The sequence below is a fragment of the Primulina eburnea genome, chromosome 10, assembly GCF_022965805.1.
Source record: "Primulina eburnea isolate SZY01 chromosome 10, ASM2296580v1, whole genome shotgun sequence".
NCBI lineage: Eukaryota > Viridiplantae > Streptophyta > Magnoliopsida > Lamiales > Gesneriaceae > Primulina > Primulina eburnea.
The window spans coordinates 32,887,915-32,908,574 of record NC_133110.1 but is presented as its reverse complement, the minus strand read 5'-3'; the positions used below and the strand labels follow the sequence as shown (position 1 = coordinate 32,908,574).

General features: G+C 34.8%; 1 protein-coding gene across 2 annotated transcripts; it reads right to left on the bottom strand.

The window, feature by feature from the left end:
* Positions 1 to 14,051: 14,051 nt before the first annotated feature.
* LOC140803902 (uncharacterized) lies at positions 14,052 to 17,854 on the bottom strand. 2 transcript variants are annotated; one of them, XM_073159743.1, is made up of 6 exons: positions 17,660 to 17,854; positions 16,507 to 17,230; positions 16,306 to 16,401; positions 15,931 to 15,996; positions 14,631 to 15,041; positions 14,052 to 14,414 (listed from the first exon to the last, which is right to left on the bottom strand). In XM_073159743.1, exons 1-6 carry the CDS (start codon positions 17,806 to 17,808, stop codon positions 14,298 to 14,300), a joined length of 1,563 nt encoding a protein of 520 aa, XP_073015844.1. In that variant the 5' UTR covers positions 17,809 to 17,854; the 3' UTR covers positions 14,052 to 14,297. The 2 variants fall into 2 exon arrangements, with proteins under 2 accessions (XP_073015844.1, XP_073015845.1); XM_073159744.1 differs by having other exon boundaries at positions 17,553 to 17,667.
* Positions 17,855 to 20,660: the final 2,806 nt, after the last annotated feature.

Genomic DNA, 20,660 nt, shown 5'->3' with positions numbered 1-20,660 from the left:
GTTCTAAAACCTATTATTCCAGAATACAGATTCCTGTTCTGAAAGTAATAGTTTCTGTATATTATTTATATTATTGTTTCTGTTGAAAATGTTTTGAAAACTGGGAGTTATTCCCGCCCCCACTTATTGAGTGACAACCATATCACTCACACACCAAACTCATCTCAGATAAGAACAAGGAAGAAATATTAGAAGAAGAAGAGCAGAATCAGTTCTAGGGCTGGTGAAGAAGACTGCTATTTTTCAGTTCTAAATTATGTTTTCCGCTATATCTGTTAAAACATTGTTATGTCTGTTTTTTTTTTACATTTCCAATGTAAAATATTAATTATTTGAGTTTGTATCAGACAATGGAATTTTCAGTATTATGAATAAAAAGACTGGTTTCTGAACTTTTGTACTTCTGAGACTGGTTGTTTTCGAATGAAATTTGAGAGCAACGTCGGTGTCGACCAACCCCGTCCTCGGGGCGTGACATTGAATGGTATAAAAGCCGGTTACTGGCATGGAACACTGGGAAATAAATGTTATGCGGGGCAAAGTGATATGTGCATGAGAGCCACCTCTTGAACCTGGGCAAAGTGCTACATGATGCGAGCCACCTCTTGAACCTGTAGGAGCCACATCTAGATTCTCGATGCTAGTGGATCGAGTGGTCAGGCCGCGACAAGGACGTCGAGTTCTGAAGGATGGGTGATTGTGATACTCTTGTCCCACATCTTAAAAATTAAAGATTTAAAATGAGTTTATAATGGGTTACAATGGAATTCTATAGCAAGTTGGGTTAATCATTTTCGTAAAGCAAAGACGGATACGAAGTAGTTGCTATAGAGGCCTATTGTGCAGTCACGCAATTGGGGGCACGGGCTCAGGGCATGATGATGTGTATACATAACAAACACTGAAAATGGATATGTCATTTTATGTCTTTACGTAGATGACATACTTATCATTGGTAATAATGATAAGATGATTAAATCCACCAATAAGTTATTAAACTAAAGATTCGATATGAAAGATTTTGGCTTAGACAATGTGATCCTCAGAATTAAAATTTACAGAACATCAGAAGGGCTAGTTCTAAATCAGTCACATTATGTGGACAAATACTTGAGAAATAAAATAAGGATAACTCAGTATTGGATAAAAAAACTCCGATAGATGCCAATCAACATCTATCAAAGAATCGAGGTGAGGTATGTCTCAATTAGAATACCCTCGAGTCATTGGAAGTACGATGTACTTAATGAGTTGTACAAGACCAGACATAGACTATGCAGTAAGCGAATTAAGTAGATTCACGAGTAATCCAGGAGTTGAACAATGGAAAACAAATATTAAATTGCTAATATACTTAAGGTACACTCGTGATCATGGACTAAACTATACATGATATCATGTTGTTATTGAAGGATACAGTGAAGCAAACTGATATCTAATATGAAAGATTCAAATTTTACAAGTTGATTTGTATTCACTTTAGGAGGTGCAACAATTGCATGGAAATATTCTAAACAGACTGTAGTAGCCAGATCTATGATGGAATATGAGTTTATAGCTTTTGACAAGTGTGCTGAAGAGGCTGAATGACTGGATCAGTTCTTAGAAGATGTTCCAGGATGGGTAAAACCTGTGCCGGCTATATGCATATATTGTGACAGCCAATCTGCTATTGGAAGAGCACAAAATAATTGAAACATCCCTTACTTTTAACTTTAAAATTTAAATAAATTCTAGAAAAAAAAATTGTAACGATCATGGGCCATTAGGCTGAACCAACATGAGCCTCAGCCCATACCCATGCACCACTACTGTCATGAATCGTTAGGATGATCCAGCATGAGTCATAGCCTATGCTTATGCACCGTCACTCACAGAATATCCCACCCCTGAAAAGTAGTATCTTTCGCCTCCTACAACACTTAAACCCAGGACCTCCAGGCTTAAATACCTAGATTTTTAAAGTGTTGGCCCATGATTGTTACAAAAAGAAAGGCGCAATTTTTCCTAAATTATCTGTAATTATTGGGCTTAATTATTTCCAAACCCTAAACTTTTAACCATTATTTTCAAAAATTATAAAACCAAATACTAGTGTTCTTAGAATCCTAGCAGCCGAAAAAACACACACCACACACACTAGAGAAATTCAAAAATTTGAGAACAAATTTCAACGTTGTTGTCGTCCGTTCGTTCTTCTTCGTAATCCATGCCAACGATGGAATATTCGAGCGTTTTTAACGCAAAGTCACGCTTCTAAACTTTATTTATGCACCATTAAAATCATATTATACATGATTTATTTTTTCTAGCATGAAAAACATTTGAGTCCAAAATATGTAATGTTTTGATGATTATTTTCAAAGTTTTGATGATTCTATGCGTATATAAATGTGTTATGAATTCTATTGGGTATGTTGCCAATATAAAATGTTTAAGGGACAAAAAAAGGTCTTTTAAGAGAAAACATGGGGTTGGAGAGATACAAGGCTAAGGGAGAGTCGACATAGGGTTTATAGGGTTACCCATGGGGTTTAAGGGACAAAGTGGTTAGGCCAAGGGGAAAACACACCAAGGGCCGTTCGGGGCTGGGTCGGGGTCCTGTGTTGGCTGCAACCAAGTGAGCTAGAGGGGTCTTTGGTGGCTGGACTTAGAGGCAGAATGAAAAAGAGAACCTCAAGCCTTGGGGATTTTCATGCATGCGACGAGTTGCAAGGGGCTGGGTTGGTGCGCGGGCCAATTTGGGTTTAGGAGGGGTCCAAGAGAATGGTACAGGGATGGCTATGTATTGGGAGGCTGTGGCTCGAAGAGGAACAAGAACCGAGGGCTAGGAAGAGTGGGGCGATTGCGCAGCTTGTTAGGGTGGCTGCGCGTGGCTCGATGTTGGTCAGGTGTGGTCCAGTGGAGTCCTACGAGGGCGGCTAAGGGTCAGAGCCAGAGTGACTAGGTTCTGGTCAAGGGCGGTTTGATGGAAGAAGGGCCGAGTGGCTTGATTTGAGGGCTAAGGTTCGAATAGGGCTAGGTTGAGGAAAAAGGTTCAACCGTGGTCCACGGGGGTTGGTTCGTGGTTCACAGTGGTGGTGTTTAGGTATTAAAATTTAGGAAGAAAATATTAAGTTAGGAATTAATCCAGAAAATTCAAAATTAGGAAATTCGAGGTCCAAGGGTAAAATGGTCATTTTACGTCATGGGTAGTTTGAGAGGTCCGACAGTGTTTAAGATGTACGATTTTTCCTGAAAAAAATGATATTTAACGAATTTTGGAGTAAAATGACATTTTATAAATAAAAGAAAGGAAAAATATTTTGAAGAATGTTAATTGACTGTGACACATAAAGGATATGATTGAGGATATCGTGAGCGAAAAGGATTCAGAAGGAACATGTTTACAGGAGAAGCCCTAGAGAGAGCCCGACGATCATATTTCCATTTTTTTGGCCACAGTCCAGTGACGAGAGTTGTCGACGCCCCGCCCCGCCCCGCCCCCAGGTACTTGGTGAGCTAAGGCTGATCAGTCAACCACACGATATAATTACAGCTAGTCATTTTCAAGAATCAAACTTCATCAAAAAATGACATACAATGATGGAAAACTTTACGATTTAATTATTTATGTTTTATTTACGTTTACAAATTTATGCTAATTTATTTTAAATAAAAGTATGATTTGAATACATGTGCCTGTATATGTATTATTTGCTACATATGGTTAGAACATGCTGAGTCGATAAACTCACTAGGTTTGGATGGTTTCACGTGATGATGATTTTGAGGGAGGCTCTGACCATTGAATGGATCGAGTCCGGCAGTACACTCACGAGGGACTTTATTTTCCGCACTTACTTAGTATTTAAAGTTTTACGTAAAGATTTTGAGGATTATTTATTTAGAAATTTTATGTTTTATTTTGAAATCTAGTTTTGGATTATTTTAAAGTTGATGTATGATTTTGGTGGTTGACGATTTATGGATTTTATTCATTTAAGATTTTTAAATAGTAGTTTTTATGTTGGATGATTTTGAGGGTAGAAGAAAATATTAATATAAAAAAAATTCCTAGTGTTGATTTAAATTTTAATTTAAAAGTAAGGGACGTTTCGGCAATATTTATAATGCTAAGTCTAAGCATATACGTTGTAGAAACAATACCATTAGACAACTACTCTCAACCGAAGTTATCTCTGGTGGCCATGTAAAGTCAAATGATAATATAGTAGATCCGCTAAGCAAGGGATTAAATAGAGAGTTAGTTGCGAAATCGTCAAAGGGAATAAGGCTCAAGCCTATAGAATAAATTGGTGCGAAGGAAAACCCAACCTATGCTGACTGGAGATCCCAAGAACTAGGTTCAATGGGACAACCTAAACGCACTGATTTGGTTGATCACTGTGGGGGTTATACCTAGCTCATTCCTATTATGAAATAGCGAATGTAGAGGATAAACATACGTCTTTTAATGATTATGAAGAGAAATAATATAGAATCACATATGTGAGAGAAAAGTGGGGCTACTTCAAAGGAATTGCAAAGCTCAATTCTAGACCCTATTGTAGAACAAGGAATGGGTTAATGGTCAAAACTAACACAATCATGAGAAATGAATAGTATCAGAAAAGTGATGTGCGAATTATATTTTAATTTACACAAACGAATGTACAGTTCAAAGACATTGGGTCTACTGTCAACCAACGAATTATTATGTTTTCACAAGGGAAGGTTCAAACGGTAATACCTACCTATCCTACGCAAGATTCGGTTGTTGAACTTTATCGTGAAAATCGTTGAATATCTTTCAGTTTCCATTTATGTGGGTGATTGTTGGACTTAGAGCATTTGAGGCAGGACGCAGAGATCAATTGATCAATATGAATCTCGAGAGTGGATCGTTGATCGCCGCCTCCTTGTCCTGGAGGCTCTCCAGCCGGGGAGAGGCTTGCTATTGTAACATTTTCTCCCGGTCGGTGTATGTGAAAAAGAGTGACGAAATCCTTTTTGTCATAGGTTGGTCCTATTGGGCTTGTTTATTTTGAATGGAATATTGGACAAGTAAGGCCTTGAAAAGTAGATGGTAAGCGAGAATATCCAACATAGGATAATAATAATAATAGCATTAGTGAGCTGACATTGAGTTACACTTTGTCATGTTGTAAGAATGATTGGTCAAAAGGTTCTTTCTCGCGCACTCCGGTGCAAATTATGGGCCCGATTTTCACTGAAAAATGACTTGACTTGTCTGCAAGAGTACGAGAACGACCTGAGTATGTCGAATGTCGGACCGATCAAGGCAAAATTGCCCACCAAAGTTCACCTGGCTTTTGATATTTTTATTTTTGAAAATTCAATTTTTGGATGACCTTCCATATGACTGACTCTCCGTATGGTCTGTCTGTTGATGTTCCTGCTGGACTGACTTTTGGCCTTTCGGATGGCCTACTGTTGGTGCTCTAGCTGACCAACCTTTGGCCTTTCGGATGGCCATTCAGTGACTGTCCATATAGAACCCGAGTGCCTATATATAGAGGCAGCCTCAAGTCCTTCAAGAACACATAACTCACTCTCCTATATTTTCGTTCAACTCTCTTCTTTGTTTCGGTTGCTGCTCCTCTGATCTACCTCGTGATAAAGTTCATGTATTTTTCAGCTCGCCTTTGTAGTGCGTCATGCTAGGTTGCAGCTGGTTGTTCTGTTGTATCTTGGGAAACAGACGTGCAAGTTCATCCTCGAAGCACATACCGGAGGGGAAAAATCTGTTTTAAGGACATTGTACTCTATGCAGGCCTCGGTTTGGTTTATTTTAAGTTTTGCTCTATTGTATTTACTTCACCATATTGTTCATTGGTTTTTTACGATAATTTTCTGTACTTTATCGTTGGATATTAAAGGATCGTGTTCTGGGCATCTTTAGATGCTACAAACATAATATTCTCCAATGAGCTGCAATAGTTCGTGCTCTAAGAATGTTAATATCGATGAATTAAATCGAGTTTGGTTTTAAGACCAAGTAGAAAATACTCGAAATAATCCTTCATGAAAAAAGTTGTTATATTTGAAAGCGTTTTAACTTATGTAAATTGAATAACTGAAATAAGAAAGATCAGTTTTCGCATACTCAGTTCAGTTATGGTGAAAACTGAACTGACAGATACTTTTGCTGATCCCAACAGTTTGAAAACAACAGTTAATCAGTTAAATACACAAGATAGGTTTATGGATGTTCGGAGACTTCAATTGCTCATACGTCACCCCTTCTACCACCTCAAGTAAGATCCACTAAAAGACTTTTATTAATACAACAACATGTACAAATCCACCCAACTTAGAACTTACTCACTGCCTAACTGAACTTCTAGTCTAGACTGAAGGCATCACCTTCCAGCCAACACTTCTTTAACGTCTATGTGTCAAAGACTACATACACAAGTTTAATGTATTTGTGCAATACTATATTTGAGTGGCGGTGTGTGTGTTCGTTTGTGAGGACTAAACAAAGAATACACCCGAAAGGTGTTCTCACACACTGAGGGAAGTGAGCTTCTAATAGCTGATAATACTTGATTATTCCCTCTAGGCTGAATGCTTTTTGAAAGCTGATAGGCAAATAAGCGTCCTCTTTCTTTTATCACACTCTCTCGTGTATATGTGTCTCTTGGTCTTCACTGATCTTCATCTTCTATTTATAGGCGCCAAGCTAGATCGTATAGTGAGGCTCAATTATTGTATCCGTTGCGTTTTGAATTCGTTCCTTGGACTTTGTGTCTCGAATTTTCGACTGCCCTTTTGGAACATTTGTCTTTAATGCTTTGATGCAACTTTCATTATTATCCTGAAAGGGAATGAATGGAAAAGAAGCATGTCGTATCAATGGAGAGTTCTGAGGATATTTGTGTATAGCTGGAATCCGCTTGAATGAGATTGTCTTGATCTACTACAGAAAGAATCTAACTGATGCTCTGAACTACTCAGCTGAACTGATCTTTAGTTGGGCTAGTGAAATCACTTGACTCGTCAGTTGAACTGATCTCACTCTTGTTCAGTTGAACTGGTCAGCTGGACTTTTCATCAGTTGAACACTCTTTCGGCTGGCCAGGCTTCTGAGGTTCTCCTGCTGAACCACCTATCATTTGGACAATCAGCTGAACTGCTCGTTTGACATATCAGTTTGTGCGATCAATTTGGTCTTTAGTTTGCGATTTAGACAAGTCGTTACTTATCCAAGCTTCTGCAAACTAAGGTAAATCATTAGTAGCAAAATAACAAGTTTTGTTAACATCAAAATCAAGATTGCGAACTTGAAAAGTTTCTAAATATATTTTGTGAAACAAATATATTAAAAGCCGACTTAACAAAAAGAGAAATTCATAAATAAAACAAACATCAAAACAACCGACTACTCGGGTACCCGACCAGGTTTGGGTTTTTCCGATCGGATTCAGGTTTTCGTTCCCATTTCTAGCACATTGATTGGAAGCATTTCTGGCACTGTGAAGCTGGCCCAATTGTGGATGTTGAAACTAAGAGTGTAAACCAACCGAATCGAGTCGTATATGATTAAAATTTGAATGTTAAAATTAGTTTTATTCGAGTTAAAGCTCGCTTTGAAGTTTGAAAATTTTAAAACTCTTGGCTCGAATTCGGTTCGAATTAAAGCTCAAACTCGAGTTTGACTCGAAAGATTCAAAGATATTCGTGAACTATTTGAATTATTACTCAAAAATAAGTACTTGAAATGCTCCAAATTTATTTATTTAATAAATAATTATATTATATTAATAAAATATTAAAATTTGCGAACGGCTCACGAACTATCGAACAAAATAATTTTGGCTCAAAGTTTGAACATGTTATACATGTTAGTTTGAGTGAAAAGTATTACTTTTTATATCAGAATTAATACTTTTCATTTTGAGTACGGATCATGTCAACTCGTTTCAAGGACACAAAGACTGTTGCACGCCTCTAAATTCGTGTTTGAAAATTTGCAAAAAAAATTAAAATTTTCTTTTTAAATAATTAAAATGCTTCATTAAATAATTAAAATGTCTCATTCATAGTTCAACTGATAGATAAAGTTTAATATTAAAAATAACAGCGGAAGTAAATATTTGTTTGCAAAATAAAAATGTAAAATAATCCAACAAAGGTAAAATGTTTGAGCATAAAATAGTAAATGCTGAAAATGAGGTCCTCGGGTTCCACTATTGCCGACCCAAGCTAGCTCACTGGTCTCCGCCCTCGGTCCCGACCTTATCAGTACCTACAACAATCAAGTCTAGTGAGTCTAAAGACTCAGCATGCATACATCGTAAATAACAAGTATTTATAATAAAATCACATGTAAAGTAATGATATCATGAGTACGTGAAAATGTCGTGTCATGAGTAATTATAATACGTGCATAACTGAACTGAAAGTCGTAAGTGAAATGTTTGCTCCGCAGAGCCCTGTCATAAAATAGCATGTAATGATTTTCAGTTGAGATTTTGTTCTACGCAAGTGGCCCCCTGAACTGAACTGAACTGAACTGAACCGATAAGTGACCACCAGGTGATGTAATAATCGTCTGATCAGACTAATGCCACAGTATACTGGGTGGAACTGAACTAAACTGAACTGAACAGGTAAGTGACCACCGGGTGAAGTAATAATCCCATGGTAGTGAAGTAGCCACAAGCAATATCGCATAAATCTCAAAAATGAATATTTTATATTTTTATGCATGTACTATAATTAAATGGCATAATTAAATATCCTGCATTATTTTAACGCATGGGTTGGATCGTTCCCAGGCTCGCTGCGACCTAAATCTAACATGAAAAATATGCAAATGGTTTAACTTGACCAAGCTTCGTAATTGACTCAAAAAAAGGAGATAATTACGCCCAATGACTTAGTATTTAATCATGACTCCGTGCCAACCCGAACCAACACCGAACCATCATTTAGTCATGATTAAAATACTCTTAAAATGATGAAATAATGCTCCTAAAATTTCAGTATTTCGAATTTTGGTGAATGGAGGCCAAAAACATGAAACGTCTTTCGAGAGTCACTTTTGGCACATTGCACCGTAAATTCTCGTACGACCTCTAAACTTAACCGAATCACAAACAGCCAAAAACACGGTCTTCCTAACTTGATGAGGTACTGTCCAGTCCATGGCCATAGGGTAAAAGCTAACCGAGAACTCGAAACTCACCTCTGAACCGCAGCACACTTGCTGTCAAAAATTACAGCAGCGGTGTTAGCGTTCCCTTGCATCGTTTGCAAGGCTAATGGCCATTGGGGCTTGAACCACCGACCAGAACCTCTTACCGACATCCTAAGGAATGGTTTGAACCATGGCTAAGGGCCCTAGGTCAGCCACAGTCCAAACCACACCATGAATCACCCGAAAAATCCCACCCGAGAGGCACCCTCGCGTGCGTGGGGTGTATTGCTTCCTTTGGTGTCCCGTGTCATTCCAATGGTCATTTCAATGACCATGGCATGATCTAGACATCAAGAGGTATGGTATAAACCGTGGCTAAGGGCTAAAAAGACAACAAAGATCTACACCACACTAAATACTCGAAAGTACACATGCAGGAAAAATGAAGGGTTGAAGGGGGCTGTTCTTGTTTTGATTTAAAAACCGATTCCATCGTGGACCAAGCCTCGAAAGGGCGACTTGGTCACGTTTTAGACATGACAAGGAGATGTTATAACCATTGCTATAGCCCTTAGGGCAGCCAAGGTCAGGAACATCAACCTTTGACAGCAACATGAGAAAATCGATCACAAAAGGGGCATGCTTGGGGAGTTGCTGTCATTTCTGATTTCCAACATACATGGGGCTTGAACTAATGGACCAACATGGTCCTAACATGTCCTAGCACATGTTTAGATGCAGCCTTGGGAGCTTAGGATCTAACTATACCCTGAAATCAACAGAAACAACCAACCCGTGAAGCACATGAGGGAATCGAAATAATTCTGTGCAGATTTTTCAAAAATTCTGTCATGTAGTTTCGGTTTTATGATTTAAAATTCATGCACATGTGATGATAAAATCAATATATGACTTGATTGAGGAGTAAATAAAAACATATACATGCCTGGATATTTTTGTTTTGAAAGGAAAACAAACGAACGACGACGCAGCGCGGAGGAGCAGTGCTCTTTGCTTACTAGTTTTTCTCATTTTTCTCTCTTCTTTTCCTCCCTAGAACTCACGGTTTTCTCTCACACTTTTACTCTGAAATTTTCTCTGATTTCGGTGAAAGGGAGGGGGAGAATGGTTGGGAGAAATGAGGAGAAGTTACAAGATAAATGGAAGAAATATTCTTGCTCTCTTTCTAGTTGTGAGATAAGGTATGCTTATGATATCAAAAGATTTTGGAGGGGTAAATTACTAGGTGCATGGCCGATTATTGCTATTTAAAATAGGGTAGAAAATTGTTTAGTTAATAAATTACTTGGTGATAGAAAAAGGATAGGGATTTTCTACCAAAATGGTTAAGAAAGGGATCAAGAGTAGTGAGTTGTCAATTATTTAAATCTAGAAAAGTGATGGCCGATTTTTTATTAATTAAAAAAGAGAGAAATATTGCTCAAGTAATTATTTAGTGGAGAATAAAATTTTAGGGGATTATCTAATAAGAAAGGTAAGAAAAGATATTAAAGAAATGGGTTGTCAAATAAACATCAAATCTTTTTAAATGGTGATGGCCGAAATTTATCTAGTTAAAAATGGGTAGGAAAATTGTTTAAATTATTAATTAAATGAGGATTTAAAATGAAGGGAATTAATCTACCATGAAGTGATAAGGAAGGAGACCCAAAATTGTGAGTTGATAAATTGAAATCCTAGAAATTGAAATGGCCGAAAATTATGAATAAAAATGGAGGGGAAAATATTGCTTAAATAATAATTATTGACGATTTAAAGTTGAAGGAATTATCCATGCCATGGAAGGATTAAGGAAAGATATTAAAATTGGAGAGCAGATAAATATTTTTAAACTCAAAGTTGGTGGCCGAAATTTTATAAAATAGGAGGAAAAATATTGTTAAATATTGTATTTTAAATCTTTAGTGTTTTATCTAACCATTAAATATTTTAGTAAATTAAGAAATTAATTATGGAATAACATTATCTTGCATGCATGACTAAAAATTTAAACTACTTAAATAATTCCTTAAGCATTATTTTACAATAAATTAACTTATTATTCATCTTAAATAAATTTTAGGAATGTTTTCTTAATATTAAAATTTATCTCTTTACTCCAACTCCAGTCCGGCCTCACTTATTTAACTGAAAATGTAGCAACTAAACTACTGCATGAAATAAATAAATTTAAAGAAAAAAATTTAAATACTCATGCAATAAAAATCATTTTAATTTAATACTAGGAATTATGCATGGCTTATACGTAGTCTAATTTACGGGTTCTACATGACCTACTCCAATTAAATATGTGTTGACGATTGTTGATTTTTTATTTACTACCATTAATGTCTTTCCTTTCATGATTGAGCTATCTTCATAGGTCACAACTCTTGCAAGCTGAAATTTTTGACCCAAAATTTTGGGTCTCTATATATGCATGTTTTGTTAAATTTTATTGAACTCCTTTCATTTTCCCACTATGTTCCGACATTTATAAATATGAAATATAATCGATATTTTTTAAATTTTGAAACGTGAATTCCCAATTTAGATATTGTTTTCGCTTGCAGATAGTTTCTAAATGTGTTGGAAGCTATATGATTTGCAACTATGAAAATCAGCTACTCATTTCTTCTGTTTCGATCGATAATCGGGAAGATGGAGCATAAAAAAATTATAATTTATTTATTTTAATAATAAATAGTAATACCATTATCAGTTCATTTGTGCTACTACTTAGATGTACGGTTGCTACTTGTATAGTTTTTGTTGTTTTCTAAAAATTTCTTTTTAGACTTGAATAAAATTTTGTAATTAGTTTGATTGATATTATAAAATAAGTTCATATAATAATTTTCAACATTTATAAGAATGAATTTGCTTTTGAATAACAATACTAATTAGTATATAAGATTTAATAACATTATTAATTCTAGAAGGAATAAAAGATGGATAATTCATGTTATTTATTATATTAAAAATTTAATTAGATTTTTGTATTAAATGGATCATTCATCATAAAAAATATCAAATTCCGCTCCATAATATTTAAATTATTAAAATAGAAAATATTCGTACAAAATTGAATTCAAATTATTACATGGTTACCAAATCAAACTCTAATTGAATTTAACATCAAATAAAAAATTCATGTCAAAATATGATATTGACATTCCCAAATAAATAAATTAATCTATTAAAAACTAATGATTAATAATTTTAAATATGTTGAGAACTAATTAAATCGTAGCCATAGCTTTCAATACAAAATGGCTAAATAAATAAAATTCAATTTTCCAGGTTGTGACCAGAGAAGCAAGCGGTCCATGCTTCAATTGCCTGATAACGCCCCAATTATGAAGAACTTGTGTCATCTTGACTAATTCAATTTTCTTCCCAAGTCTGCCAAAAAATAGGGCGACTGTCGGTGATTTTTAAACTCATTCAATACTATTACATCGAATACTAATAAAAACTCGTTAATTATCTATACTATATTATGGTTCTTGATAGTTGTAAAATACGTATACATCTTGGTGTCACAGAGTAGCAGTAGCAGTAGCAGTAGATTATGGTACAATCGTATAGGAGACAGTACTGCAAATTATAGTACATGTCTTCAACTATAGTAGTTGACTGCGAACAACAATTATTTAATCCTAGATCCAACGTAGTAGCAGCAACAACAGTAGAGATTATAGTGCAGTCGTATATAAGACGGTGTTGCAAACTATTGTATATCTTCAACCATAATAGTTGACTGAGAACAACAATTATTTCAATCCTATAAATCCAATATAGGAGTACTAGCAGTAATATAGTAGAGATTATGGTAAAATCGTATATCAGACGGTGTTGCGAACTATTTTATTTCTTCAACCATAAAAGTTGATTGAGAAACAATTATCCAATGTAGTAGTAGCAGTAATAGAAGAGATTATGGTAAAATCGTATATCCGACATAAGTATGAGATATTAGACCAATAATATTTAATTTTGCAAACCATGCCAAGTTCCAATCAACATTGGTAGGTATCTCTTGGCATGAAGATTTTATTGGTCCCGTTCGTTGAAAACGAGGTCATTATTGGAGACATGATAGTGGTTCCTGTTTATGGAGTTTTGATCGATCAATCCCACGGGAGTCATTCCCCTATTAATAATTGATGTGGTTAGATAATTAGAAATAATCGTGTTGTTCATATTTATTATCCTCGTATTATAGATATTTCATCGTCGTATCTCTCGAGTCACACGATATCTTAATAATAATAATGTTTTATTCTTCCATGTAATCATAATCACTAATATTAGTTGTTATTTTGTTGCACTGCATGTTAGATATTCACCCTTGTCCATGATAAAGTTGACGTATGTATATAATATCTTTGAAAAAATATGTATATTATTAAATTGTTAATATTTGGGGTCGGAATATATTATTAAAAATAGAATAATTATATAAAGATGAAAAACTTAGCTAAAAATAATAATTATGGCGGAAGATTAAAAAAAAGATTTTGGGCAAAGAGAGTAAAAAAAAAACAATAAAGTCTAGAAACCAAAACGTTCTCCAATATAAAAATTATATCATTATCTATTTAATTTCTTCAACAACAATCATTATCTATTTAATTTCTTCAACAACAATCATTAATGCCATTAAAAAAACTAAGACCGAAACTGAACTATATATTGGTGTTCTCTTTTCAATAAATTTGCATTTACGCCAACATAAGCAAACAATATACATACATACATATATATATATATATATATATATATATATATATATATTTGTTTCAAACAAATATGAAACATTACATATTTGATCTCGTAACTTGCATATTTTTCATTGTTTATCATATTATCAGTCAATTCACCGTCTTAGCATATCAACTTGTATTTTTCAATTTTATTTTTTCATTAGATTGCTTACATAACACCGGAAAATGCATACGTGTCAGATGTTATGTCAGCATTCCAGTGAAAAATGACTAAAATTGAAAAAATAATGAAAGTTACTGGACTGAAATGGTGAATTGATCGATAACACGACAAAAATGAAAAATGTGCAAGTTACAAGAACAAAAAAATAGTTCTTCCATATATATATATAAATACATACATCGGTATATGATCATAATTAATCTCCTTGTACATTGTTGTGGCGTGACAAGCCATCTGGTTTCTTTGATGGCTGGATGCCCTGTTGCCTACAGAGACTCGCCATTCTGTTGTAGAAATCCATGTTCATAGATTGCTGAAGCAGATAAACAAATGAATTAATGAAAAACTAGGTGAGTATGCATTCATAATTTAGTCTGCAAATAAATTAATGAAAAACTAAATGACAAAAAACATAGAATGATTGTTACTAGGAAGAAAATGTATCCATATTCATAACTTTTGTCGAGATATATTTTGACCAAGTTATTTTTATTGCCAGTAATAAATCAATGTTCGTGTATTTACTCACTTGTGCAAGAAATGTGCCGAAAGAGTCATTGAAATCAGGCATATTTCTATTGATATCAGCGTTAGCGTTGGCTTTTAAATGAGTGAGAGGCGGAACTAGAGAAGGCACATGATAGAAGGGTGACGATACAAATGATGGGGTGGTGCTGAGAGGCGTGGCACCGTGGAGGAGGGGCGTAAAAGGTTGCGGCATGTTTCGGGGAAAATTGTTGACATCGACAATTCCCATGCCAACCGGTCCCATGCCCATTCCGATTCCCATTCTCCCCAAAAGTGACATTTGAAGTTGTTGTTGCATCCCTAAAGGCATCACCATTTGGGGCATGGCCCTTGCATTTTTCAGCATTTGAACTTGTGCTTGGAGTTGTTTCAAGTACTCAATCACCTCATCTAGCATGGACGCTTTATCCGTCTGTGATTGATAATTTTCATAGAGTAAATACTTTTAAATATGAAATTGGAAATTATAATATCAATATTCTATTTAATATCTAGCAAGAAGGCAGAAACTTGTGTAATCGACGGTCTCACGGGTCGTATATTGTGAAACGGGTCTCTTATTTGAGTCATCCATGAAAAATTATTATTTTTTATACTAAGAGTATTATTTTTTATTGTGAATATCGGTAGGATTGAACCGTCTCACAGATAAAGATTCGTGAGACAGTCTCACAAGAGACCTACTCCTAGCTGAAATGATATAGAGTACAACGTGAATTAATGGGGGAAGCAAGTATAAAATACTACAGTGTGTTAATGACTCGAATTTATTTACACTCTGGCTTAAAAAAATCAGTATGTGATGCAATTTTAATTCTAGAAAATTTTGGAGGGCCTATAGTTTATACCACCAATAAAAATATGCCACATGAAATGATTATGAAATTAAAAGTTAAAATAATTTACAAAGTATTAATGATAGTAGCAAAAAGGACTTTTCCCGCACATTGTGCATTTAATTAGGGTTTTGCACATAAACCATCATTTTTTTTAATATAGTGAATTATCTCTCCTACCCACTTACCCATTTACAGAGTCTTATTTATCTTGATAAAGATCGCTCTTAGTTGAGTTTGGTAGAATGTGGGTCTCCAAAACCCGATGTAGTAGGTTTCAAATCCTATGTAGCTCGATTTTTTCTTATCAAAAGTTTTCTGTGTAAATATGTGTGGATATCATCATTATATTGCTATACAATGGTTGATTCATTATTCAAAAGGATAATTTAATTACTTTCAAACTATATATATCGCGTAAAAAAATAATGATTCTGATTATTTGATTTAGTTGTAAATACCTACCTTGTTGGCATTAGGCACCAACTCCTGTAGAGCCTTCATCTTCTCATTGATCCTGTCTCTGCGTCTCTAGTACCATGCATCGAAGACAAGCAATTACAATACTTCAAAGTTGATTTGAATATAATCTTGTTTTTTTTTTTTAATAAACTATATTTATACTATGATATATGTGTGTGTGTGTGTTGGTCCTTATTTTGGAATTTATTCTGAAATAAATAGGATATAAACACTATATTTCATTAAATAACCATATTAAGTCATTAATCTTGAAACAATATTAAAATGCAAACTTTGTTCTAATCAAGGCCTGTAATAAATTGGTCCACCCTACTTGCACTTCCGAATACAAACGAGAGCTATAATTATATTATGTACCCGTTCTGATTGATTGTGTACCACTGCAGCACGAGTGGTTCGCCTTGCTGATGATTGAGATCGAGCGCTTTCCTCTTTGTTCCAAAATTGTTCATCCTGATTTTCCATCCAAAATGTTATTGATCAAGATTTTAATCCGTAAAAACAACAAATATATGTATTTGGTATACTAAAAAATATCGTTATTAGATATTTTTGTACCGAGAAATCTTGATAGGCGGAATCGTCGTCGACATTTCTTGGAGTCTTCATGCTTGGAGCTGATTCAAATGAAGCCCAAGTCATCATGGTTGTGTCTGTGTTCTCTTTGCAGAACGTTGCACTTGCACCTACACCTCCACCTCCTGATGATCCCCTTTCTTCCACCTGAAAAAGATTTTTTCCCGAATGTTTTTTGGATTCGGATTTTATCCGTTTACTTATAACCAAACCCGAACTCGAGTTCTCCACCCTCTTTCCCCCGGAATATGTAGGCATGGACCCTATTTTTACCCCATGATAGTTTTGCTCCACTTGCATATGGGAACTGTTTTCCCTCCACTTTCCACCGGAAGATGCTGTCCTGGAGCTTAAATTCGCTGAGACAAGGTTCTGCTCCATGTCCATATGGGTGGAATTTTCCCTCCACTTTACCTCGGAAGATGATGCGGATTTAGAGCTCTCGACGACCCATTTTCCTGCTGAAGACGTGGGGATGGAGGCCGAATATGTTGGGCCCAAATCCCCTCGATGGCGGAATTGGGTGGTGTGGTTGAATGTAGATGTAGCTTGTTGAACTAAAGATTCCAGGGTATCGCTCGTTTTAGAACTGCTCCATGTGGGCTTTGTTTGGGGAGGAAGCTGGATCCCTCCATGCCCATGCAAGGGCACTGGTTGCTTGTTCTGATTGTCCCATGCTAACTCTCCTACTTCATAGTTTAAAGACCTAGGTAGGAGAAACTAAATGGTTAAATCAGTTGGGATCAATTTGTCACAAGAAATACCCTCTAGAAGGAGAGAAATAATCTACATTTTTATCTAATCTATAAATTTTTAAATTCCAATATCAAAATCAAATAATTTCAATTAAATTCTTGAATCTTTCTGTGTATTCCCACCTATACATAGATTTAAATTGCACCGTGAGTCTATGGCTAGCTGTATGGATGAAAATCAACTGAAAAATTATTTATGGGATTTTGGAAACAAATCGGAGAAACAATCTTGAAGATAAGACGTAAATAATGCATGAATTCATATACATGTACCCTATTAATCCCATGTAATTTGTATCATCCAAGCGCACACTGACGCTTATACAAAACATGAATCACATACATATATATCAGACGATATGGATGGAGGATATTCATACATGGGAACAATAAAACTGAGGTTTTGAGGAGATTGTTGTACTTGGGAGGATATTGTATTGTTCGTCTGATGATCTTCTCCTTCAATTATTTCATCTTGCCTTTGTTTTGATCTTGAATTCCAATCAGGTACTATACAATGACTCGTCATGAGTTAATTCTCTCCGGCCTCTTTCGGAGGAGTACTATACACACATTATAATGTGAAATGGAGAAATTGGAATAATTTATACAAATTATATTTTATATTCCTCTATGCAATAAATTGGTCCCCTTTGGTTACATCACCTTCAAGTTAATTGAGATCTTGACATGATACATGTGGTAGCAAGGCATCTTAAACATTAATGGTGCCCTAAGGATAAGTTTTTGTGTTGTACCACTCTTCCCCCTTCTTGGACAGTGTGGTGCAAAGTCGACACTTGGGAAGGACTGCGATCGGCTCCTTCTATATATATTTTTTTAAAAAAAATTGACCTTAAAGAATGTCCGAGTCGGTGGAGTAGGTAAGCACTTGACAAATAGTCAGAGTTAGATTCCCCTACAAACACCTTCTCGGGTGAGTCTGTCGCACAGGACTTGTCCAGTACAGTTTATTTGGCTAACATGGTTTGCAAGCTATTACTTTAACCATGAGATTTATCCAGTATACATTGAAAGATAGAGACTGTCAATTGATCGTATCATATTATTTTGTAAAGATTATCGTTGCAGATTAAGCTATATATAGATCAGTAATTAAACAGCTCTTAAGGTTACACAGTTGCACAATCTATATCTGAATTATTGAAACCAATTGATCTTCTATGAAGAAGCTTTCTGCGAACCAAACTGAACAGCCAGCGCACATTAATAGGTTATTATCTGATCATTTTGAGGATCAAATTTTTGCTTAAAATTTCCTTGTGAAATCTAAAATAATTCTTGTCAAACTCATTGATAGTGGATCTAATAGCTATTAAATCAGCAAACTAAGGAAAATGACTGTCAAACTAATTGAGTAACTTGAATTTTTTGATAATTACCTAAAACGATTTCTTACACAAATTTCATATCTGAATTTTTCTTTAGTTGGCTGATTTAATAGCTATTAAATTGTTGATTTGATTGTGAGAAATTTGACTTGACTATGGTATTTTTGATTTATTTTATTTTATTTGATTTTTAGCATTTTGATTTAATTTTTCTGCATTTTGGGTAAAAAAAAATTAAATAAATAAAAATAAAAAATAGTGACATTGTTATTTTCAAGCACCTAGTTCATTTGTTATCTCTTTCTTCTAAATCCTGATTGCCTCTGATGCGAATAAAAAAAATGATGCTTTCTTTGCGTGCAAATGTTTTTGCATTCTCACTTTTGCATTATGAGTAAGTTGCTCTTGATGATAATTAGAGAGGACAAGTGTGTGGGATTTAACACAATTGCTATATTTTTTTCTTTGGTGAGATTTGAGCCTATGAGCAATCATGGTATCATGCTCCATTTTCTTTGATTGTGTGTTGTCATTTCATTGTTAATTTTTCTAGAACTTGCATTGTTATACATGTCTTTTCAACACTTTGTGGTGGATTAGGTGCATAGACAAAATGATAAGGGCATTAGGTTTAAACCAGTTTCTTTCACATCATCTGAGCCGTTCTTTGAGCATACCATGATTCATAGAAAAGTGTAGTCAATTGTGTGAATTGACTCAATCACAAATAGCATCACTCAATCCAAAATAGTATGAATTGTTGGGATTTAGTCAATCTCGAATCATAATAGTCACCGTCTTTAAAAAAACAAAAAAAAAATGCTCTTGATTGTTATAATGAGATATAAGAGTTTTTGGATACATTTTTATTTTTGTGAGAAATGTTTGATATGGTTTCTCTAACTCCATAGCTCATTGTTTCCTTTTATCCTACATTACCCTTAGCCACATTACAACCCATTTATAGCCTTTTTTGTTTGTGTATTTTAATTTATTCATTTAGTGGAAGAATGTGATATATTTGCAAGCCTATGGTAAAAAATTTCAATGCATTTGACATGAGAGTTTGTTGACATATATCCTAGACACCAATGAGCGGAATGACGAATCTTGTGAGGAGTTGTTAAATTCCATTCATTTTAATTCTACACATTCTAATTGCAGTGATTGTTCATGATGTTATTTTGTGAGATACAATGAAATTAAAATGTCTTGTTGCATGAAAAAATGTTTTGGATAAGTAGAGGAAGCGGAAGGAGGACGGAAAATTGAGATAATGAGTTGATCTATTTTATGCTTGAGGACAAGCATCATTTAGTTGTGGGAGATTTTGATAAGCTCATAATAGTTAGTATTTTTATCTTCATATTTCCCATTATTCCAACCTCCGATATGTTTAGTTGATACATTTTTGTGTAATTTTATTGTATGAGGAACTTTTACGGTCTTGGAGAAAATTTGAGCTAAAAATATATTGTTTATCACAATTGAAGTTTCCAAGATAGATTTTGAAAGAGAATGGCCAAACCAGAAGAGGTCATGGAACAAGGCGTGGCCACGCCTTGTGATTATGTTTCAGCTGCCTAAATGGCAAGATAAGATTTTGTGTAACAAACAAAATCTTCAAAAAAATGAAAAAAAGCCCACAAAATCTCACGTTAGCAAGAAGAGAAGGAGAGAAGATTTTTTATCCAATTAGAACAAATCTTATTCACGTACAGAATCGACAAGATGCGGCAAGAAGGAATTTTTTTCTCCAATCACTATTCACGAGAGAAGAAGAAGAAAAGAGGCGCAGACTTCCAGAATTTTCTCCCAACAAAATAGTTTGCAATTCTCTATGTTTTCTTATTTATTTTTTATGGATATTGTAGATCAAACTATGCTAGGATAATTTTCTTAGTCTGATTCAAGGGATAATCTACTATTTTAATTTTATCACCGTGAGATTTCTGTACTTTAATTTATTATTCTTTTTTGCCCAAGTATTTGTTGAGTTATGATTTAATTATATGAAAGTTATATGTCA

Excerpts from the sequence above, each read along its gene's own strand:
- LOC140803902 (XM_073159743.1), bottom strand. The coding sequence starts at position 17,808 with ATGACGAGTCATTGTATAGTACCTGATTGGAATTCAAGATCAAAACAA. Across the intron at positions 16,402-16,506 it reads CCGCCTATCAAGATTTCTCG|GATGAACAATTTTGGAACAA; the intron begins GTACAAAAATAT and ends ATGGAAAATCAG. Across the intron at positions 15,997-16,305 it reads TACACAATCAATCAGAACGG|AGACGCAGAGACAGGATCAA; the intron begins GTACATAATATA and ends GCATGGTACTAG.